This window comes from Eublepharis macularius, chromosome 12 (assembly GCF_028583425.1).
Source record: "Eublepharis macularius isolate TG4126 chromosome 12, MPM_Emac_v1.0, whole genome shotgun sequence".
NCBI lineage: Eukaryota > Metazoa > Chordata > Lepidosauria > Squamata > Eublepharidae > Eublepharis > Eublepharis macularius.
In genome coordinates, this window is record NC_072801.1 from 69,219,195 (window position 1) to 69,241,931 (window position 22,737).

The 22,737-nt window shown below is 41.6% G+C and overlaps 1 protein-coding gene across 1 annotated transcript in view; it reads right to left on the reverse strand.

Moving 5' to 3' along the window:
• The window catches only part of LOC129339684 (vomeronasal type-2 receptor 26-like), a 30,011-nt gene extending 8,664 nt beyond the window's left edge, over positions 1–21,347 (reverse strand). Inside the window, exons 1-2 of the mRNA XM_054994263.1 lie at positions 21,130–21,347; positions 6,096–6,267 (exon numbers count right to left, since the gene is read on the reverse strand). Coding sequence (XP_054850238.1) covers positions 6,096–6,267; positions 21,130–21,347 — 390 coding nt within the window. The remainder of the gene's footprint in view (positions 1–6,095; positions 6,268–21,129) is intronic.
• Between the last annotated feature and the right edge of the window lie 1,390 nt (positions 21,348–22,737).

Below are 22,737 nucleotides of genomic sequence, written 5' to 3' on the forward strand. Positions count from 1 at the left end.
CCTCGAGCCACAAAAGCAGAGCCATAGAAAGAGGCTCTTTTTCTGATACCCCCTAGTCCCCAGTATGACTGGTGCTGGGCACCAATGGCAACGAGCAGCCAGGACAATGCTGGCACTTCTTTCCCCCACAACTACCCTTCCTCATTGTTGCAACCTTCATAGTTCTATAAGAATTGCCCTCAGCCGAGGAAATCCAACCAGCTCGGTCCCAGTCAGAGCCTGACAGCAACCTGAGATCTAGATGGAGCAGAGCCCTCCCCCAATGCCACAAATTAGAATTGAAAGGGGAGGGGAAAGGAGACAGAAGAAGAAAGGTCCGTCAGCCAAGGAAACTACAGGCTTGGCCTGACTTCAGCCCTGAAACTGGTCTAGGACAGAGCCCTTAAAAAGTTAGTATGCATATAAAGTAAAGTTATACTGTTCCAAATGTTTATGATGTAACTATTGAAATTGTAACAGTACAATTTGATAACTGTACATTGCCACCCTAGTTGGAATAAAGAGGCAGACACCAAGTTGGATCTAAGGGCCACTTTATTAACTATATACATTAACATTAATACAGACAGCGGCAAGAGCCTAAAGCGTTACAGGTCAGGCCACAGGATCCCCATGGACCACCGCCCTGACCTGTCTGGGCGAGCCCCGAAGCCCCAGGTGTGACCCATCCCTTGGATGGTGCAGACCCGGCCATCCAGGCAACGTGATCACCCCCTTCTCAAGCTCCTAACACCTCAGCCGTATAGCAGTGAGGTAAGGACTCGCAAGCTGGGGTTTCCAAAGGCAGCCTGCCCTGCAACTGGCAGCCATCAAAGCAGTACCAGCCCTTCAGGCAGGCCCCTCTTCCCATTAAAGGGGAAGCGCCAAGGGTGCTCACTGGCCCGCACCCTAACTAACCCAAAACCTGCCAGGACAGACTAACTGGCACCACCCAGCAGCCAAACTCCTCAATCCCACCTACTGGTGCAAAGTAGGCGAAAAAACCCCTCTCCACTTTGCCAATTCAGGAGGGGAGGAAAAATTCCTACCTGACTCTGACACAGCAGCCGGCTAATCCTGCACAAATACAGGGAGAGGAGGGTGGGCCAAACCACAAGCAGCGACTGCAGCTGGGCCGGGCAGAGCTCGCTCTTTGCTCCTGCTCCGCCCTGCCCAGCAACCCAATCCAGGAAGGAGGGTGGGGCTGGTGTTGCCTCACTCCTTCCAGGGAGGCAATGACGGCACCTGGCTGAAAGGCCTCCACCCTGCCGGGTAAGTGCCATATTGCCACCCTAGTTGGAATAAAGAAGCAGACACCAAGTTGGATCTAAGGGCCACTTTATTAACTATATACATTAACATTAATACACACAGCAGCAAGGGCCTAAAGCGGTACAGGTCAGGCCACGGGATCCCCATGGACCACCGCCCTGACCTGTCTGGGTGAGCCCCGAAGCCCTGGGTGCGACCCATCCCTTGGATGGTGCGGACCCAGCCGGCCAGGCAATGTGGTCACCCCCTTCTCAAGCTCCTACCTGGAGCAACAGCCTTACAGGCAAAATTAAGGTAACCCATGAGCTGCTGTAGCTCCACCAGGGTGACCTTACGCTGAGACCGCATCCTAACCACCCTGGACTTAAGCTCATCCACCTTATCCTCTGGTAACCTGAAGGACTGCTGGACAGTGTCCAACTCTATCCCTAAGAAAGTCAGCACCTGAGAAGGACCCTCTGTCTTCTCATGCGCTAATGGCACACCTAACTCATCCGCTAAGGCCATGAAAATGGCCATAATCCGAGCACACTGACCTGACCCTGCCGGCCCAGCAAACAAAAAATCGTCCAAATAATGGGCCGTATCGCGAGAGGCGACCCTATGCCGCACCTCCCATTCAAGGAATGAACTAAAGCGCTCGAAGGCTGCACACGAAATGGAGCAGCCCATTGGCAATGCCCTATCCATGTAAAACTCCCCATTAAAGGCAAAGCCCAGAAGCTCAAAATCATTGGGGTGCACTGGCAAAAGACGAAAGGCCGACTTAATGTCGCATTTCGCCATCTCAGCCCCCACCCCACACCTATGGACAACCCTGACCGCCTGGTCAAAAGAGGAATACCAAACCGAGCATAACTGTTCAGGAATTGCGTCGTTCACCGATTCCCCTCTAGGGAATGACAGGTGATGAATCAATCGAAATTCCCCCTGCGCCTTCTTGGGCACAACGCCCAGAGGAGAGACTCTGAAGTTGGGGGTCGGAGGGGCAGAAAATGGTCCCAACACTCAGCCCTCTGCACACTCCTTATCAATTTTCTTTCTAACTATATCCTCCTTTCCCAGAACCGAACGCAAATTATCAGACATAAATGGTGCCCTGGCACCCTGAAACGGAATTCTTAACCCCTCTTTAAACCTTTGAAACAAATAATCCGCGTCCCCCTGCTTAGGATAATATTGCAAAAGCAGCCTAAGGACCCTCAACCTTACCGGGCTGGGGCCCTTTGCCAGGGGGGTGCTGACCCCCTGTACCGCCACCTCCTGACTTCTTCCCACCCCACCCCGGCTTACCCTTGGGACATGAATTGTATGGGTGGGAACCACCACAGGATGGACACTCATGTCGGAATCGGCAAGGCTTCCGCATACAGGAACCCTTGTACACGAACTCCCAACACAGGAGCCAGGGTTGAACCGGCTGACCCGCAGCGATGCGGGAGCTCATGGCCTGCGAAGACCGATGCACTACGTGCCCACTATCTGACCTGTCCACAACATTCGGCTTGGCCGGGGACATAACATGTAGCCACAGTTCCTGGTGAACCCGATCCCATGGAATGTTTGGGTTCATGGCTGCCCGCATATGGAACTCCTCATCGTACTGCATCCATGCAGCACCTGAGAAGCCCGTGTACGCCTTGAATATAATATCCAAGTATTGAAATAGTTGGATCACCCGGCTAGGTTGAGCCCTGGCAATGACCCCCGCATAAATCAAAAAACCGGGCAGCCAATTATTCCACGTCCTATCCACCTTCCTCCTCTTGAGCTGCTCCTTGTCTCTCTCATCCATTTCGTCCTTACTCTTTTTCTCTAGCTCTCTAAAGAGCAGAGAAAAAAGGTCCACATACTCCCCTTTCAATATTTTATCTCTGGTCGCCTGGGTCAGGTGATCGCCTAAAGGCAATGCCATGTCCCCAAATGGAACAGCGTTGAAGGGGACCTGGCCATATTCCAACTCCGGGTGAGGATAAAACCTCCACTGGCTCCCTGCATACCCAGGCCACCCCAAAAACGGGCTGGGGAAGGGGAGAGCAGCTCCACCTCCCCAAGATGCAGCACCAGAAGGTGCCTGCCGTGGTGGTAACCCCACACCAGCTGCCGTCCAAGATGCCTGACTACCCCCGGCTACCTGCCCCCCTAAAGGCGTGTAAGCCCCCTGCAGAAGAGCAGGCACAGGACCTGCCACTGCTTGGCCCCACGGCCCCCAAGGCCAAGGACTAGCTGACTGTGGTGTAGTGTCTTTACGTCCACACTCCATGGGTACTACAGCAACTGCCACAGGGGATGATTCCTCCTGCCACGCCTGCTCCACGTCCCTGGTCATCTCTTGAGGTTCTGTGAGTTCAGTGCCACTCCTGCTGCTGCTTCTGCCAGCTGCTCCTCCAGCTGCCCCCTCTAGAAGAGATAAATACCATAAAATGTCTCTGTTAACTGCATTTCTGGACGCCCTCCTAACAGGCCTCACCATATCAGCCTCCTGCGGTGGCACCCCTGCAGACCCTTTCACCTGCTCCAAAGCAAGCAGGCGCTTCAGAATATCCTGCTGGTCCGCCCCTTCTTCTTCTTCCAATAAAGACAAGGCCGGATAAGGCCTCTTGGCTGCCTGCCTAGCTGCTGGCTGTTTCCCCTTGGGGGGTCCTTTATCTTTTTTTGTTGGCATGTTGTGCCCTTACCACCCCAACCTAGAGCAGGCAAAATGCAGCAAGCCACAAAATGGCCTCCCACTATAGTGCAACCACAAAATGGCCGCCACTTGCCTAGATGCGGCCCACAAGTCAAGCCCCAAAGAGTGGGGCAAGAACAACCCTGCAAAATCCCTTCTTAACCAATGCCAAGGAGGGAGAAACCGCCCTGAGGGCCTGATGCAGCCTAATTCCGGCTGTAAGCCCCAAAAGGCAGGCCGCACTGGGCCCAACCACTCCAAAATGCCCCTACCACCCAGGTAAAAAGGTGTCTTGGGGGAGGGAATGCCCATGTCACAACGAGGGGGGAACAGGCGGGGGTCCACCCACAGCGCAGCACCCCCCCAGCCGTACCCGCACGCTGCCTGTGCCGACGCACACAGGCCTACGCCACACTGGCCCCTTTTCCCCTCTCTTAAACTGTGCCCAAGCGGCGCTTCCCAAACGGTTAGCAGCGCCACCCGCCCAAAGTGCCCTGCCCAGCCAAAAGGCCGCGCCGCTGCCCAGAATGCCCCGCACGCAGCCGGGCAAAAGCCCCAAGCCTCCAGGCGTGCAAAAGCGCCAGCAGAGCCCCCCGTCGCATGGCCACAAGGGCCCAAAAAAGGTAACCCCCGCTCTCGCGTGGTAGGCCACTCCGCTGCCCGCAACGGCCTCACACCAAAGGCTGCGCCGTTGGGCGAAAGTGTCCCCCAGTCATGGCTGCGCTATAAAGCGCTGCACCACGCTTCCAGGCAATACTCCCACTCCCAAAGCTGCCACCACCTTGCCGCCGAATCCGCTGCCGAGACGTTGCCACCGCCGAGAGACGCTGCGACACGCTGCTTGCCCAGGGTAGACGCGTCTACCCTCTCCAAACAATGAGCAGTGATGGCAGCTGGGACGGGCAGAGCTCGCTCTTCGCTCCTGCTCCACCCCGCCCAACAACCCAATCCAGGAAGGAGGGCGGGGCTGGTGTTGCCTCACTCCTTCCAGGGAGGCAATGACGGCACCCGGCTGAAAGGCCTCCAGCCTGCCGGGTAAGTGCTGTAATGTTGTGCTTTGTATGAGAATGAAGTTTGTCAGTGGAAAAGTTTGAAAAAAATGAAAATATATTTTTCTTCAAAAGAAAAATTCTTACACTAGCTACCATCCCAGAAGCAAATACGAATTAAAAGTTTAAAAAAAAAAAAACAGAACAGCCCTCAGCCGAGGAAGCTTACCTTGCACCCAGAGAGACAGATTGCACCTCAGAGACTGGAATGGAGCACAGCCCTAGACTGGCCCACCGCCCCAAAAGTAATTAAGAACGGAAAGAAAAAAATATTAAACAGAAGACTGGGCCCCCTCAACTGAGGAAACCCTATAACTAAGCGTGCTCCCTAGGCCTTGCTGCAGCACAAGTCCCAGGACACCCTCTCATGCCACACAATCCAGAAACAACTCTCACAGCAAGTAGTTCCTCACTTGGTAACTGAGAGCTGGAAGTAAAAGAAAAGCTCCACAGCTCTTTCTTACATAACAATCCCGTAGAGAATAATGGGAGATTTGTGGTTGGCAGCCAGATCTGCCTATCAAGGTTTTCAGGGCTAAGATTGATATATTTTGAGGGTGGCAGAATATCTGCAGGCTGCTCTTATGTTGCCTAAGGAATGGATTGCTCGGAGCTGAGATGTCTGGTTTCACAGACAAACGGACCGACCGTCCAGCTGAAGTTTGTCGTGTCTTTGAAAAATTTTGCATCCCACAACCCACCAGCTCATGAACGCTGAACCGGTATGAACCATGCAAAATTTGGGTCCATTTTCCAGACCGTGCCCACCTCTACTCTGTACTGAATTTTTGCCTATGTGATGCCTTTGCAAATTTGCATTTATATACCCTCTGGAACTGTTTATTGAATATCTTTGATACTGCCTATTCTAATCTCACACTATGTAATCCACCTTTTAGTCTCAGTGAAAAAGGTGGACTGTAAATGACATAAATAATAAATAATTTTTCTGTTACATATTGGGGCAGGATAATGAAACAACAGTCAATTATTTTGTTTCCTAAGTCAAAAATATTATTGACAAGGATATGACTTTTAAGATACTTCTTTGTTTTATCCATGAACAACTGAAGGGGGAGAAGAAAAAAATGCTTGTTATACTCCTATGCCTCACATTCATATCTTACCACTGGAATCCTGTAGGAACATAGTATTGTCGTGAAACTGATATCAGAAGTCGGCCCTCTGATGACTGCTGCTGGAATATTCTGGGCATCACACTTGTAATTAGGGATGAAGTTGTCCCGTGTGGAGAGAAGCTCCAATGAAGCGAAGTAGGTCCCCGTTACACTGAAGAGACTGTTATAGATGTTAAAGCCCAAGGTGATATTCAAGTCCATCTGGGGATCTTCATTGATTTCTTCTGTAGCAAATGCCAAGGCCAGTATGTGCTGATAGTTGTGAGTCATTACACTGCAATGAGAGTTCCATCCTTTGTCACAGTAGATTTGCTTAAGGATTTGACATCTGGTAGAAAACTTCCAATAACAGTTGCACATGCATGCATGCACGTGCGCATGCAAACACAAATACAGACACACACTAAGTGTTGCATTGTTAGGTCTGACTGATAAACTTTATAATGATTTTATGTACTGGACTTTCTCCTCTCTGAGAGGTATAGCCTGTCTGAACTGTTGGAGAAGGCCAAAACCCACATAAAGTGGATACTGGGGTGACTTCTGGTTTGGGATGATGGCAAACTGAAGTTTTCTGGCGAGCTGGGCAAACAAGACTATCTGTTTTGGCAGGCCAGGTGCTTTGATCACCTGCTGCCACCCCTCTCCAGGTATGGGAGGGTCTGGAACACTACATGATCCTGAGAGTGTGTGATCTCGGCAGAGGTGGGGGTTCTCCAAATCCAAATCCAATTTATTACAGCAAAAGCCAGCAATATAAAACAATACGATTACAAGCAATAAATCAATATTATCAATACAGAAAAACCACAGGCATAAAGGGATAAGGGTGAAAATGGAATAACAATAATGAAAATAGAAAAAAAATTATAATGTTTTTTTCACTAAGAGACGTTTACGTTTTCTGATAGCTGAAGAACAGAATTTGGTCACAGCATAGGTTACTGAGCTCTGAGAATCTTCTAAAAGAAATTTGCGCAGAACTTCTGGTCTAAATTCCAAATAGGATTGCAAAGGGATAAATTTAGACAAAAGAGGTAGTATGAGGCGAGACCGTTCTTCACAATAAAATTCACAGAATAAAAGTATGTGAGTAACCGATTCCACCATATTGTCCATGCATGAACATAAGCGCTCATGCATTGGTATCTGCCAGAATTTGCCGTACAATACAGCTGAAGGCAATGCCTCAAACTGGGCTCTAGAAAATGCCCATCTGTAGGACTCATGGGTAATACTGGATAAATATGGGGCAGCTGAAAAATTAGGCCAAGATTTTAAGCACCTGAAGTTCTTGGGAAGTAAAGCTTCTTCATTTTGAAGTTCAATATCAAGAAGCCTCTGAGTAATAGCTGTTTTTGCCATATTCAGGGTTCCATTAAAAAGATCTTCAGGATTTAGGCCAATTTGCTTGATCTTGTTAAAGATTTGTGTGAACCAAGGTGGATAAGGGTTCACAGCTAGGAGATGAGTTATCATTCCCTTTGGATTATAATGAATTTTCAGCCAGAGGAATATTGCCTGTTCCCATACTTTTAATTCAACTCTGGGTAATCCTGCCTCTTGTCTAAATATTACATTAGATGTACTCTTGGGAGCACCAAATAGAGATCTAAGAAATTTTGATTGGACTGTTTCAAGAATCTTAAGATTGGCAGAGAGTCCAATTTGTGAGCCATACAAAAGTTGGGCCAAAGATTTTGCCTGGTAAGTTTTTAAGGCCATAGGGAGAAAGCCAGCGCCTAAACAATTTAAGGATGGCATTTGCACTTCTCTCTGCTGAAGTGGCTGATGAGGTCAGATGTGCTGAGAATTTGGCATTATAGGAATAAGTTATGCCTAAATACTGAAAGTTCTTAATTTGATCTATGACATTTCCTTTCATATTCCAGATATATTTCCTAAATGAGCTGCCAAAACGAACAATTTTGGTTTTAGAGAAATTAATTGTTAACAATTCGATGTTACATTGATCATTAATTTTTTCTAAAGCTCGCTTCAAGCCAACTTTGGTCTGAGATAAAAGAACAGCATCATCAGCATACATTAAAATTGGAACTTTTCTGCCACTAGAGAACACAGGGGCATGAGTGTCCGTTGTATGAAAGCATGTGATTAAAGAATTGACATAGATGTTAAATAGGAACGGGGCCAGTAGACAACCTTGTCTGACCCCTTTTTGGACTGGAATTCTTTTTGAGAGTCTGCCGTCCTCTGTAAGTCTTATCTGAAGGCTATTATTTTCATGTAACTTAATTAATAAAAATAATAGCCTTTTATTGATGCCCAAGTCAGCCAATTTAACCCAGAGCCTTCCCCTAGACACAGAATCAAAGGCTGCCTTGAGATCCACAAAGGCCCCATACAGTGTCTTCTTCCAGTGTTTCACATATTTATAAATAAAATAATCTAACACCAAGCAGTGGTTAATAGTGGAGCGACCAGGTGTAAAACCGGCCTGTTCAATCTCGAGTAGATTATTTTGGTCTAATCAATCACACAGTTTTAAACAGATGTTTTGTGTATAACTTACAGATCACATTCAAAATACTAATTGGCCTATAATCTGATGGATCAGAGGGGTTACCCTTTTTAAATATGGGAACAATTGTGGCCAAGCCCCAATCCTTAGGAAATTGAGCTGAGGCATCTATGTATGAGAACAGATTTGCTAAGACCGGAGCCCACCAGTTTATATGTGATTTCAGAAGCTCAGCAACAATAAAGTCACTTCCTGGGGCTTTACCAGATTTCATTTGTGAAATTAACAAGGAAATTTCAGATTCAGAGACTGGTGGCCACTGTGTAGAGTTATCTAATGAGATAGCAGGGGGAGCAGAGTGCCACTGATCCCTAAACAAAGCACTATAGTGCTTTTCCCATACATCTGCGGGGATAGTACTGGATACCTTGGGTGCTTTGGTTTGGAGATTAGAAATAATCTTCCAGAAACTAACATTGTCTTTTTCTTTGGTGGCTTTGATAAGAGACTGCCATAAAAGATGATCAGCATCTCTTTTTTTAGTTTTTCACAGCTCTTTATATTTCTTTTTTTTAAGTTGTAATTCAAGTTTGGTAATTGGGTTTGGGTTTTGGTGGAAAACCCTAAAGCATTCCCTAAGACCGAGGGAAACAGCACACACGGTCAGCATGAGCTCTCTGATTTTACCTTTTAAAGACTGTTTTACCTTTTAAAGACTGTTTTAATGAACGTAGAATTTCTTTTTCTTTTTTTTGCTGAAGCTTTAAGATCCTCACAGAGTGATTTAGAGTACTCAGCTCTTAATTTTTAATCTGCAACTGCTTTTTAGAAACTATAAAGCTGAACCGGGCTATCTCACAGGTGTTTCATTGATACGGCTCTTCGCAGACGGAATGGAAATATAAAATATAAAAGCATGCCAGTAACTCATTAACACTCTACTTTCCTTGAAACAAGTGCTCTACTAATTAGATAGATAACTTTTGCTGTTTTTGGAGATACTCTCTGACCTTGGAGCTTTGAGGCTGTTATGTGAAGAGAGGGATGACTCAGCAATCAGACAGCTTTACTGGCAAGGGGAGAGGGGTTGGGAAACGCCCCAGAGAATCTGAAGAATCTGAAGATGAGGAAGTGGTGTGTCTCCCTCGTATCAAGCAAACGAAAATTAGGGAATTTTTCCCTAAGAAAACAAAGGATATGTTTTCCATCCCGGTGTCAAATCCTTTCTCCCCACTGGCAGAGATGGCTGATGTCGAATCCACGCTGAAGTAAACCAATGACAAACAGCCTTCTAACTCCTCAAACAATAATACTCCTAACTCAAAGAGTCTCAGTAAGGATTCAACTACTTGTGCTCAGCTGAGAGATAGTGCTAGAGAAGGAGAAGGTTGCTACTCAGATATTCTATTTGAACACTCTGCTATGTTAGACTTAATTGCCAAAACAGTGGACTATATATTTAAATCCCTAAGGGATATCCAAGAACTTCTAGAGAAGATTCTCCCATCTGCATCTTTAAAATATAAAGACAGACCCCCAGATTCCCTGAATGATGATTGGGCTCCACAAGCTCCCCGTGCTCCTGTGTTATCTCATGCAATCTCCCAGGCTGCCTGTCAATATGAAAAGGAACAAAATAAGGGAGAGTTGCACTCTATATCTTCTTATAATCTTTCTTTGCAAGATACTAAAGACTGTCTAACTGTTTGCCCCTTTAGAGGCCAGGTGGTTAACTGGTCCTCTAAGAATTGTGTAAGGAGGCACCTGTCTAGACTTTTGAGGGAAAACCCTTACTCCATTGATCTGAAGTGTATTGAATATCTTAACAGCATGCCACAAACTCAGAGGGTATTACTTTATTTTGAGTCTAAGAAGATCCCTACGCTTATAATGTCTCAAAGATATACTTTGAGACCTTTTGGAATTTTCCCCACAAGAGTCTTTACTAATACTAAGATCTGCCCTCTCCTACCTACTCATACACATAAAAAGAAAGCAGCCAAGCCTGAGGACCAAAGCCTAATCCCTTTGACTAACACGACTTCAGCTTCCTTGGTCCCGGACCTGATTAGCTGGACTGATGCCCCTCTTCTCCCATTGACGAAGGCCACCTATCTGGAAAACTCCGTAGAGCAAGAACTACTCTCATCCTTTACTCATCTCCCAAAATCTGAACGAACAGATATTATGGATAGATTGGAGGAATTAATACTTCGTCTCCGCAATTCAGAAGGCCAACCTGATATAAATAAGTCGGTCTACCCCTCTAACTCAGCCCTGAAAATGGGGTATGAAACCTCCCCGATGATGATTGAGCCTACATCCCTGCCTTGCCCAAATGAAGTATATGCTGAAAATATTGCTGCTCCCCTTACCTCGGTATCAAAGAACTCACCACTGAATGGGTGTATTTTCCTGGATACTGAGAAGACCTTGGACACTATTGACAAGGTGGGGGTTCTAAATAAAGGATTTTCCCCACTGCCTTGAGGTCCCATCTGAGAAGGATGAGCTAAGATCTCTCCAGAGCTCTTTGGAGTTGAATGCTGACATAAGATCGCCTGAACCCAAGCATCTGTACCGAAATTGAACATCTTTAAATGGAAGGAACAACACGAACAGCCCAAGTTTAGCAAGAAAAGGTAACGATTATTATCACACTTTCCAGACTTAAAAGTGAAAGAAAAAGGATAAGAGGAGCAAAATAAAAAGACAAGGCTGCTAGCTGAGGAAAGGACTAAGGCAATCTTGAGAAATTTGGTGAATTTGAATGAAAAAAATAGCATTAAAAGGGGAAAATAAGTTTTGTTTATACACACCTGTGGCTTTGCAAGAGATAATAGCAGTGGGAAAGGGGAGGAAGAACTGGCTGGAACATTGTGAGAATATTGTGAGAATAAAAAGGACATTGAGAATAGACAACCTTCCTGCCTAGAGAGGAAATACGTGGAAGAGGAAGCAGAGAAGGAGAGCTGAAAGGACCATGGAAGCAAAACAAAGGAACCATCGAGAACCATTGAGAGGAAGAACCATCGAGAGGAGCCGAGACTAGAAGGTCAGCAGGAAGCGGAAGTCAGCCATTTTAAGAAGGGAAGGAGGAACAAACTAGGCAAAATATCATAGAGAAATTGTGCCTGACATTTTGGTAAGGTCTAAAATATTAATTTGAGACAAAAAGTAATTTTTTAAAGTAAGACCTGGAAACTAAGGGAAGCAGACATGAACATTAAAAACGGAGCTCAGAAAGAGAGCAGATACTTGGGGTGGTGCGAAAGCTAGCCCAGGCACGATGAAGAATGGTGAGAAAGAATTGCAAGCGGCTATGGAGGCGCTGGAAAAAAAAAGTGATAGATGGTAACAAGGAGTTGTCTCAATCAATACAACGAATAGAGGAGAGCTTGTTAAAAAAATTTAAAAGACCTAATAAAAGCAGAGGTCTCATGGTTATTTTACATGACTTCAGCAGCAAGACTTTTGTATGCGCAGAAATGGAAGACACAAGAAATACCAACTGTAGAAGACTGGATTTATAAGTTGCTGTACATGGCAGAAATGGATAAAATGACAAGGAAACTTAAAGATCTTGACCTAGGACAATATATTGTTGATTGGGGGAAATTGAAACAATTTTTGGGAAAAAAAAAGTGGGATGTAAAAGGAGAACTGTGGCAGTTTGAAAATTTTTAAAAAAACAATGTTGCAATGAGAACAGAGAAGGGATCTTACCATTTAGGGGGAATGTAATTATAATCTAAGCTAATATAATATTTAAGGGAATTTTACATTGAATATATGAGATAATGAGAAGGGGTAAATAGATATCTCAATGAGGTATACTATATATGATATATAACATAAAATAATGGGTTAGTGGATCAGACTTTACATTATAACATATTATGTGGTTATGCTATGTGGTGTTGTGTGCTGTGCTACATTGGTGGCATAGCATACAATATATATATATTACTATATAATATATGATAGTGTATTTGATGGAGTATATGCCTAAAAGAAAAGAAATAGAATAAGTTTAAAGTAAGAGATCGTGCGATCCCTGCTATATATTATACTATATTGTTATGTTATATTGATATGAGATATACTATATTGATAGTATGTTTGATAGAGTTTATGTAAAAGAATAAGAATGTGCTTAGAGTAAGAGATATTATGATTCAAAGTTGGTAGAAAATATAAATGAAATAGATTTAAGTAATAAGAAGGGTTAAGGGTTGGAAAGCTGTTGGAAGTCAATAGGGAGGGGGGAGGAAAAGGGTGGGGGACAGAGTAAGGGGAAAAAATGGGATTATATGTGTTAAATTTGGAAAATTTTCTTTTGTTTTTCCACTCACCAATAAAATTTTATTAAAAAAAAAAAGCAGAGGTCTCAGAATTGGCTAAGAGTATAGGAGAGTTAAAACAGAGCTTCAAACGATGAATCAAACGGTGATGGAGGTGGAGCAGACGACCTCTGGTTTAAAAACAGAAAATCAAGCATTAAAGGAGCGGATGGCGGTGATGGAATGCAGAATTATGGAAAAGCAATTAAGATTTTGAGGCGTGCTGGAGTCCTTGACTCAAAATACACAGGAGCAAATGATTGAAATACTATCAGATTACTTGGAAAAACAGCCAATATGGATTTGGCCTATAGAATAAATTCCAGCTATGCACAGCAGAAGAATTTACCCAGAGATATAATTGTACAATTTACAACCAAAAGAATGAAGGAAGAAATTTTGAGAAGACATTTTCAAAACCCACTGGAATTGGAAGGGTCAGAATCATGAAGGAGTTACCAAAGAAAATTTTGCAAGAGCGCAAAAAATACCTAGAGCTAACTGGGAAATTGAGAAAAAACATCTGGTATAGGTGGGAAATACCTGAAGGCTTGAGTTTTATGTTTAATTCTACAAGAGTGACCATTAAGTCAAAGCATGAGATGACGGTGTTTTTTTTTTTATAATTTTTTTTATTGGATTAGAAACATTTAATATCTATTACAATCACATTCCCATAAATATTCCAATTCTAATTCTAACCCCCTCCCTTTCCCCCCTTTTGTTGACTTCCAACAGTTTTCCAACCCCTTGTCTATTCTCCCCCTACTCATTTCGAACTTATTTTATTTATACTTTCAAACTCTTCTAAGCTTATCTGCAATAACATAGTGCTATCACCATTCCCTTCCCATTTAATTTATCAATAAGATAATACACTCATAATATATCTTCTTCAATAACCATAACCTTTTCGATAACCTGTAACTTATCTTCCTCTTTCTAATCTCTTCAATATGGGGCAAACAATTTGTCCCTCTATATACATAACTTCAGGTACTTCTATAAACATTGCATACATTCATTATAAATCAGTCAATTTGACCTATACTCTATGTATTACTCTTTGCTTCCTTTTACATATCTTATCTATTTTAATTGTCTAATTTCTCCATTATAAAACTGTCTGACAAGAATAAACAATTCATATACGCATTTGGCATAAGTCTATCAATTAGACCCACATTCTGTATGCTAATGTATATTACTTCTCCATTGTACAATTATCTACCAGCAAAGAGATTAATTAATTTCTGTCCTTATGGTTCTTATAGTAATAAAATGGTAGCACTTCTATAAATTGATACTATATATACTAGTCAAATAAAATAATTGCTTAGAAATTTTCATTTAACTCTCCTCCCCCGGTAAAGTCACCTCCCTCTACTTTTACTGCATTTCAGTAATTTTCAAACTGCCACAGTTCTCCTCCCACCTCCCATTTTTTCACCAAATATTGTTTCAGCTTCTCCCAATCTGTGTTAAACTGTCCTGGATCAAGGTCTCTCAGTTTTCTTGAGATGACGGTGTTTTTGGTGGATACCGAAAAAGACTTTCCAGGAGTGCTTAAAAAGTAAGAATACGGAGTAAAAATTAATATCTTGGAATGTTAATGGTTTGAATTCACCCCAAAAACGCAAAATGATTTTTCATTGGGTTAAGAAGCAAAATTGTAATATAATATGTTTACAAAAAACCCACATTAAAGAGCAAGATTGTAAGTATTTAAAAAATGGACAATTAGGACAAGAATTCTGGGCATCTGCTAAACAGAAGAAAAGAGGGATTGTGATTTATATAAAACAGGAATTGGACCCTAAATTAATTTTTAAGGATAATGAGGGAAGATATCTGGCAGTAAAGACTACTGTGAATTTCAAGAAGACCCTGGACTTAGGTATATATGTACCAAATGGAGCCAAAGAAGATTTTTATAAGGAACGAAATCAGAAAATGGATCAGTATTCGTATGAGCAAATTATAATGACTGGGGACTTTAATGGGGTGGTTAATTTGCAGTTAGACAGGAAATCCAAACTACAGAACAAAAAGGCTGGGAAGTTACCAAAATCTTTTTTGGAATTGGTTGGACAGGAAATCCTAGAAGATACTTAGAGAAAATGGAATCCTAAAATAAAAGACTTCACATTTTATTTGACAAGACACCAGTCGTTTTCAAGAATTGATATGATTTGGGCAACAAAGGACTTAAATTTGCTTACCAAAAAAAATAGAAATAATGCCAGGGGTGAGGGCGGATCATAACCCAATGATGTGGGCAATTATGACAGGAGTTAGGAAATTCAGGTGGAGATTAAATGAAGATCTTTTACAGAGACAAGAGAATATTGAAACAGTTCAAAAAGAGACAAAAGACTTTTTTCAACTGAATGCTGGTCAGGAAGTCCCAACACATACGGTGTGGGACGCTTATAAAGCTGTGATGAGAGGGATCTTGATTACATTGAACAACAGGGAAAAGCAAAGCAAAGCAAAGCAACTTCAGGAGATACAAGAGAAAATTTCTAAAAAAGAGAAAGATTTACAGAAAAGATCGGGGAAGAAATCAATAATTCAGGAAATAAAGATATTACAAGAACAATTAAGAGCTTTTGCAAACAAAGAGTTAGAATGGAACTTAAAATCTCTGCAGCAAAAATCCTTTGAGGGGGCCAACAAGCCAGGGAAATATCTAGCCTGACAGTTGAAAAAGAAAAGGGAAAAAGAGTTATAGGGAAGATAATAAAAGAAGGAACAGAAATAATGGACCATCAAGGGATAAAAAGAGCTTTTTATAAATATTATGCTAAATTATTCCAAAAGAAAACAACAGACCTAGACAAAATAGAAGCATGATTGGAAAGAGCCAAATTACCAAAGATTTCAAGGACAATGAGAGAGATTTTGAATGTTCCAGTAACAGAAGGAGAAATGTTAGATGCTATAGAATCAACTAAAATAGGGAACGCACCTGGTCCGGATGGAATTTCAGCAAAATTTTATAAAGTAATGAAAAAAACCTTGGTGCAGCCTCTACAAAAGTTGATGGAATGAAATTATCAAGAAGAAAAATCTCCCAAAGACTTGGAATGAAGCAAATATTTCACTGATTCCAAAAGAGTCACAAGATTTATTAAATGTTAACAATTACAGGCCAATATCCTTATTGAACAATGATTATAAAATTTTTGCAAGAATAATAGCAGAAAGGCTGAAGAGATTTTTAATGGAATTTGTGGGGGAGAAGCAGGCCAGATTTTTACCGAACAGACAAATTAGGGATAATTTGAGAGTTGTGTTGGACACCATTGAATATTATGATAAGCATCCAGAAAAAGAAGTAGGCCTGTTTTTGCTGATGCTGAGAAAGCCTTTGACAATTTAAATTGGGATTTTATGTTTGTGACGATGGAAAAGATGGATATGGGGCAAGATTTTATTAATGCAGTGAAAGCTATATATTTTGAATAAAATGCGTCATTAGTGGTAAATGGTGATTTGACAGAAAAATTTGAGGTAAGAAAAGGTACAAGACAAGGATGTCCACTTTCACCGTTATTGTTTGTTATGGTGTTGGAAATACTTTTGAGACAAATAAGAGATGATGACAATATTAAGGGTATAAAACTCAAAGGGTTTTCTTATAAGTTCAGAGTGTTTGCAGACGATGTAATGTTTAAAGTAGAGGATCCAATCCAGACATTACCAATATTGTTAGATAAGTTAAAGAGTTTGGAGATCTGGCAGGATTTACTATGAATAGATCAAAGTTGAAACTGCTCTGCAAAAACATGACAAAAAAGAAACAAGGACAATTAATGAATGTTTCAAAGTGTGAAGTGGTTCAGAAAATGAAATACCTAGGGATAGAAGTATCAGCTAAGAATATAGATTTATTTAAAAATAATTATGAAAAACTGTGGTCACAGATAGAGAGAGACCTGTTGAGATAGAACAAATTGAATCTGTCACTGTTGGGACGTATCTCAGTTGTTAAAATAAATGTATTACCGAGAATGATGTTTCTGTTACAAATGATTCCCATTGTTAAGGAAATGAAGCATTTTGATAAATGGTAAAGAAGGATTTCAGATTTTATTTGGGCTGGGAGAAAATCGAGAATTAAGATGAAGGTACTGTGTGATGCAAAAGAAAGGGGAGGCTTGCAATGACCAAATTTGAGACTGTATTATGAAGCAGTTTGTTTGGTCTGGCTGAAAGAATGGGTCAAATTATCTAATCTTACATTATTAGCTTTGGAAGGGTTTAACAACCTGTTTGGTTGGCATGCGTATTTATGGTATGAGAAATATAAAATGGACGGTATGTTTCAGCATCACTTTGTGAGAAAGAATATCTTTATCATTTGGCAAAAATATAAGAAGTTTTTGGGTGAAAAAAAACCTATGTGGATTGTACCGCCGTAAGTGGTGAACCCAAATATGTATTATAGAGGGGAAGATTTGTTAACCCAGAAGGAGTTATTGGGTGGAGAGAAGGATACCCTCAAGATAAAAGGTAAAGATGAGTTACCATTTGAGTATGGTTGGTTACAATATAGGCAAATTAAAGATGTATTTGAAACTGATAAAAGAAATGTAGGAATGAAAAATACAGAAATAGAAGAGATTTTGTTTGGTGAAGATGTGAAAATGATTTCTAAAATGTATAAAATTTTGCTGACATGGTATACACAAGATGAGGTTGTTAAAACTCAGCTGGTGAAATGGGCAATAAACTTTAATAAAGAAGTTACGATGGAAAGCTGGGGATTTTTATGGAGGAATACTTTGAAGATATCCACATGTAACAATCTGAAAGAGAATGGCTATAAGATGATTTATAGAAGGTATCCAAAAAAATTAGCAAATGCAAACAGTGAAATGTCAAATAAATGCTGGAAATGTAAAAAACATGAGGGCTCTTTTTATCATATGTGGTGAGAGAGTAAGATACTGAGTCTTTTAGCCTCAACCAAGGTTGAAGTCACTGAAATGGTGGCAAACTTCCTTTACCGTGTATACCAGAGGAGAAGTGTGTTTAGAATGTTTAACAATTAACAGGCTCCACTTGTTTTTGACACTGTTATGGTTATGGCAATAAAGGTTCTGTCTTGTCTTGTCATATGTGGTGGACATGTGAAAAGGCCAAAATATTTTGGTCTAAGATTTATGGAGAAATGCTGTTAATTATGAAGTGTAATTTGTTGAAAAGCCTGGAAATGTCGTTGTTAGGGTTGAATATGCAAGAAGTTAACATGAGGGGCAGAACTCTGTTATATTATATGACTATTGCAGCAAGAATTTTGTATGCACAATACTGGAAACAAGAAGACATGCCAGAAGTTGAGGAATGGATTCAAAAGCTGTTGTACATGGCGGAAATGGACAAATTGACAAGGAAATTGAGAGAGCAGAATCCAAATGAATTTTTAACAGATTGGAAGAAACTTAAGGACTATGTGGAAAATAAATGGGATGTGAGAGGACAACTGTGGACTTTAGATAGTTACTAAGTGATCTGAGCTATGAGAACGAACATGGACTTTGCCTTTGATAAATAGGGACTATAGAGTAATTAGAGATAACGATAAGAAATTAAGGGGTTTTAGTGCTGTTGGAAGTCAAAAAGTGAAAAGGGGGAGGGGGAAGGGATGGGGGGCATATACTTTAACAATAGGGGTAAATGAGTATGTATTGTGCTGCATGTTAACCCATTCAATAACATCTTTTTTAAAAAAGTGGATACTGGGAAGTAGGCTTAGACCATAATAGCCTCTAAAATATCGTGGGAAATCAGTTTCTGAAGACTGGTTGCCTCTGCAGAAACTGTAATCTTTCAAAAAGTTACAACTCCATTTTATTCTTCCCACATTTCTGGAAGCCTTATGTGACCTATTCTCTGATACCAGTGCTGTAACACCAATATTAAAGACAACAACACATGCACAATGTAGCCTCTGCTACTGCAGGAGGGTTCCATTGATACATGCAAACCATTACCAGGGGTTGTGGCATATAGAAATTCCTTCAGTCTGGGTGGACCCCCTTCAGTACATCTTGGAAAGAATGATGATGGGTAAAAGATAGATGAAGTTTGCATACTACTTAATAATAAAGGCTATACCTCTCAGAAAGGAGATTGATCAGACTGTTTCTACTAGCAAGTTGAGATAGACTCAGCAGATAGAGAGACTCTGACAACTAATACAAGGACAACTAATACAATTTACTGGAGTCAGTATACCAGTACCAAAGAAGGGTTCAATTGATACACCCAACCCTTTTTCAGGATTTGAGGAATATAGGAATTCCTTCAGCCTAGGAGCTTCTCGTGAAGTACTTCTTGGATAAAATGATGGATGGCTGAGCTTATATGAAGATTGCTGCCTACTGAATAACAGTGAGTGGTTCATTGATCGCAGCAGTGCTTTCACTACTAGATTGAGATACACTCAGAAGATAGTGAGAAATTGATTATTGTTACATGGTAGGAAGGTTACATCAGTGCTTAGTTCTCAAGGCCCCTTGTTACATGCTGAGGGTAATGCCGGTCACCACTTTGGGGTCAGGAAGCACTTTTCCCTAAGCTAATTTGGCTAGGAGTCATGATGGTGTTTTGCTGTCTTCTGGGCATGGGGCAGAGGTTACTGGGTGTGTGTGGGGGGGAGGTAGTTTTGCATTTCCTGTATTCTGCAGGAGGTTGGACGAGATGACCTGGAGGTACATTCCAACTGTATGAGTCTATGAGTCTATAATTGTCCTAGGTTCAGTGTAATGGAATTTGGATGGTTTAATTCAAACAAAACATGCTCCTGAGACTAATGAAATGGGAGCAACTATTTTCCCATTGACTGTATGCCTTGTGTAGTTAGACAAGATGAGAGCCAGTTTGGTGTAGTGGTTAAGAGCATGGGACTCTAATCTGGAGAGCCAGGTTTGATTCCCTACTCCCCCACTTGAAGCCAGATGGGTGACCTTGGGTTAGTCACAGCTTCTAGGAGCTCTCTCAGCCCCATCCACCTCATAGGGTGATTGCTGTGGTGGGCATAATAATAACATACTTTGTAAACTGCTGTGAGTGGGAGTTAAGTCATCCTGAAGGATGGTATATAAATTGAATGGTGTTGTTGTTGTTATTAAATGGTTTTCTTCACACCTTTCAAGAGCTCTTAAATGGATTGGTGGAGGTTTTCAGGCTGCCTATGTTGTTGGTAAAGCCTCTACAATATCAATTGCCTAAAGGACTGGGTTTCATATTTAGGAAATGTTATTTACTCATAAGGAACAGATACAGAGTAAGAAAAAATGGAAATAATACAGAGCAGTTCAACTCTAAAAAAAGATTGGAGAGGTATATAATTTTCTCTGTTTGCCATCATACCACAAGCAGTGAATGCCTCACATATTTTACAGATATCTTAATGGTACTTCTATCATTTACAGGAAAGAGAGTCAAATTCCTGAAAACTATATGCTACCAAAAGTCTCCCAATAATTAAAATAGACATTGATTACTGCTTCAATATTAGATTTTTTCAACACACAAGAAAATCTCAGTTTTAACATTCAGATTCCATTTATCTGGGAGAAATCCTGGACTCCAGTATTCCTCCAACCACACTCCCCCATTTATTCTTAATGTTCCGTGATAATAAAATGGATGTCTGTCTCAGAAGCAACTAGCAGCCAAGGTAGATGCAAGATTCCATTTCCATTGGGAAATTCTTAAACAAATATTGGCATTCCTTAACAAAGAGGATTGCAATATCCACCTGCATATATAAGGAAATATCAAACATTAGTACTACTAGTAGTACAAGTACTACTACTACTAATGCTAATATGGAATAGCCATGGTTCTTGAAAGTGAGCATTGCACTAATATATGTATATATATGCTGTCAAGTCACAACCAAGTTAAGGCCACTCTAGCAAAGGACTTGCAAGGCATGTGAGAAGCAGAGGCTGTTTGCCATTGCCTTCCTCTGCAGAAACCTCCTTGATGCACCCCCATCCAAGTACCAACCCTACTTAGTTTTTGAGAACAAACAAGATTAGGCTATACCTTGCTCCTTTTCCAGCCTCATTCCCCTACCATAAAAGGCAAAAAATCTATTGATAATACTGATAAACGACCATTGATAATATCACCTGAAAAGGTAGCTTTAAAAGAACCAACAAACTGCAGTACTTACACGAGGCCATCAATTGGTTCCTGATGAGGATGTCTTCTGAATGTCATCACATCAGAAGAGATGTAGATATGAGATATAATGCCGCCAATGATGAGGTCTCCTGGCTGATAATACTTGTGAAAGAGAGGCAAAGGCTTGGCAACAGGGCAGTCAACGAAAGGAACCTGGCACACTGCCTTAGACAGTAGTGGCGTTAATACCAACATTAAATATGCCATCATGCTATGTGAATTGTTTTTAAGACAAACATTCAAATGTTCCCGTAATATCTTTTGTATGTCCTTGAGTGGTACAGCCCAAACTGACTAACCACTCACTTCTCTCAATTAAAGCAAGAATTATATATTATAAAGCATCAGAGACCAAAATGATGGAGTCTTGTCTGTCTACACCAATTGTGAATGGTAGAAGTATATTAACAGCATTTTGGTTCTTAGTTTTGGTTGTGGGCGCCAGAATGCCCTAGGGACTTGGAAAAGAAATAGAAATAATAGTGGGTAATTATCATGGAGTTAAGCTCTAAATGTATTTTTGTATTTGTAATACAGGATTCTTTTAACTTTGTTCTTTCCTTTCGTAAGTGGATAACTTGAATTGCTGCTGTATGCCAATAAAGGCTAACTTGACTTGACTTGATAATAGTGGGTAATAATGGCAAATTTGATGATTACAAGGGTGGAGAAATCACATAATTACATGAACTCTGTGTGACACGAGGAAAAAAAAGTGTTGCTGGTTCCTTGGCAGAAGTCCTCTCTGTTCCTCCTTGGGGAGGCAGCAATGGATACTTTGATGTAATGAAGCACTGCAGGGGGAAATTGCCATATAAAGGAGAATAAGTTTGAAATGTATTTATTTGTACAGTTGTTACAAAACGTTTGTTGCCATTTCAAATTGCACCATTTTTTCTAAATCTTTTTAACTCCCGAAGGTTAGAATTTCATTGAGCGAGAGCTGGCAAAACCACGGGTTAGTCTTTTGCCTTAAAACCCCCAGCAGGTGATGCCACATGTTGGCTATGACTTGATAGCAGTTTGCATACTAGCAAGAGGTTCTCCACTGCAGATGGAGAAGTGAGAATATGAGAAGGCAGCTGCAAAGTGTGTCTAGCCATCTCTCAAGGGTAGACATATACTGTAGCTGCATCACCAATGAGGAAAGCCCTTTTATTGGGCCATATACATAGTATTGTTAAGGACGAGAGTTGGTTGATGGGGAGTGCCAAACAGGGCAAAGGAGCCAGAAATACACCAGAAAAAACACTCTTTCATTTTGTTAAGGCAGCTTCCAGAACAGTGAACCAAGCTGGGAAACCAAATTATAATGACATGCTCCCATCAAAAAGTACATGTGTGGGAGAGAGCCTTTAAGTTATTGATTAACTAGTCATTTATTAACTCTGTTAGCAGGAAGGGGGAATGGGAATAATGGCCATGAGAGTCTTCCCCCCCCCATTGTTACCTGGGCAGTGGCATTGTCTTGTCTTGCTACCCATCAGTCCTCACAGAAGAAGACAACTCCCCTCCTATTCCTTTTGGAAAACTTTGGAAGTGAGAAAGTTCAGATGTGATGGAATGGGCTTTTAAATGAAAGGTTTACTAAGTACAG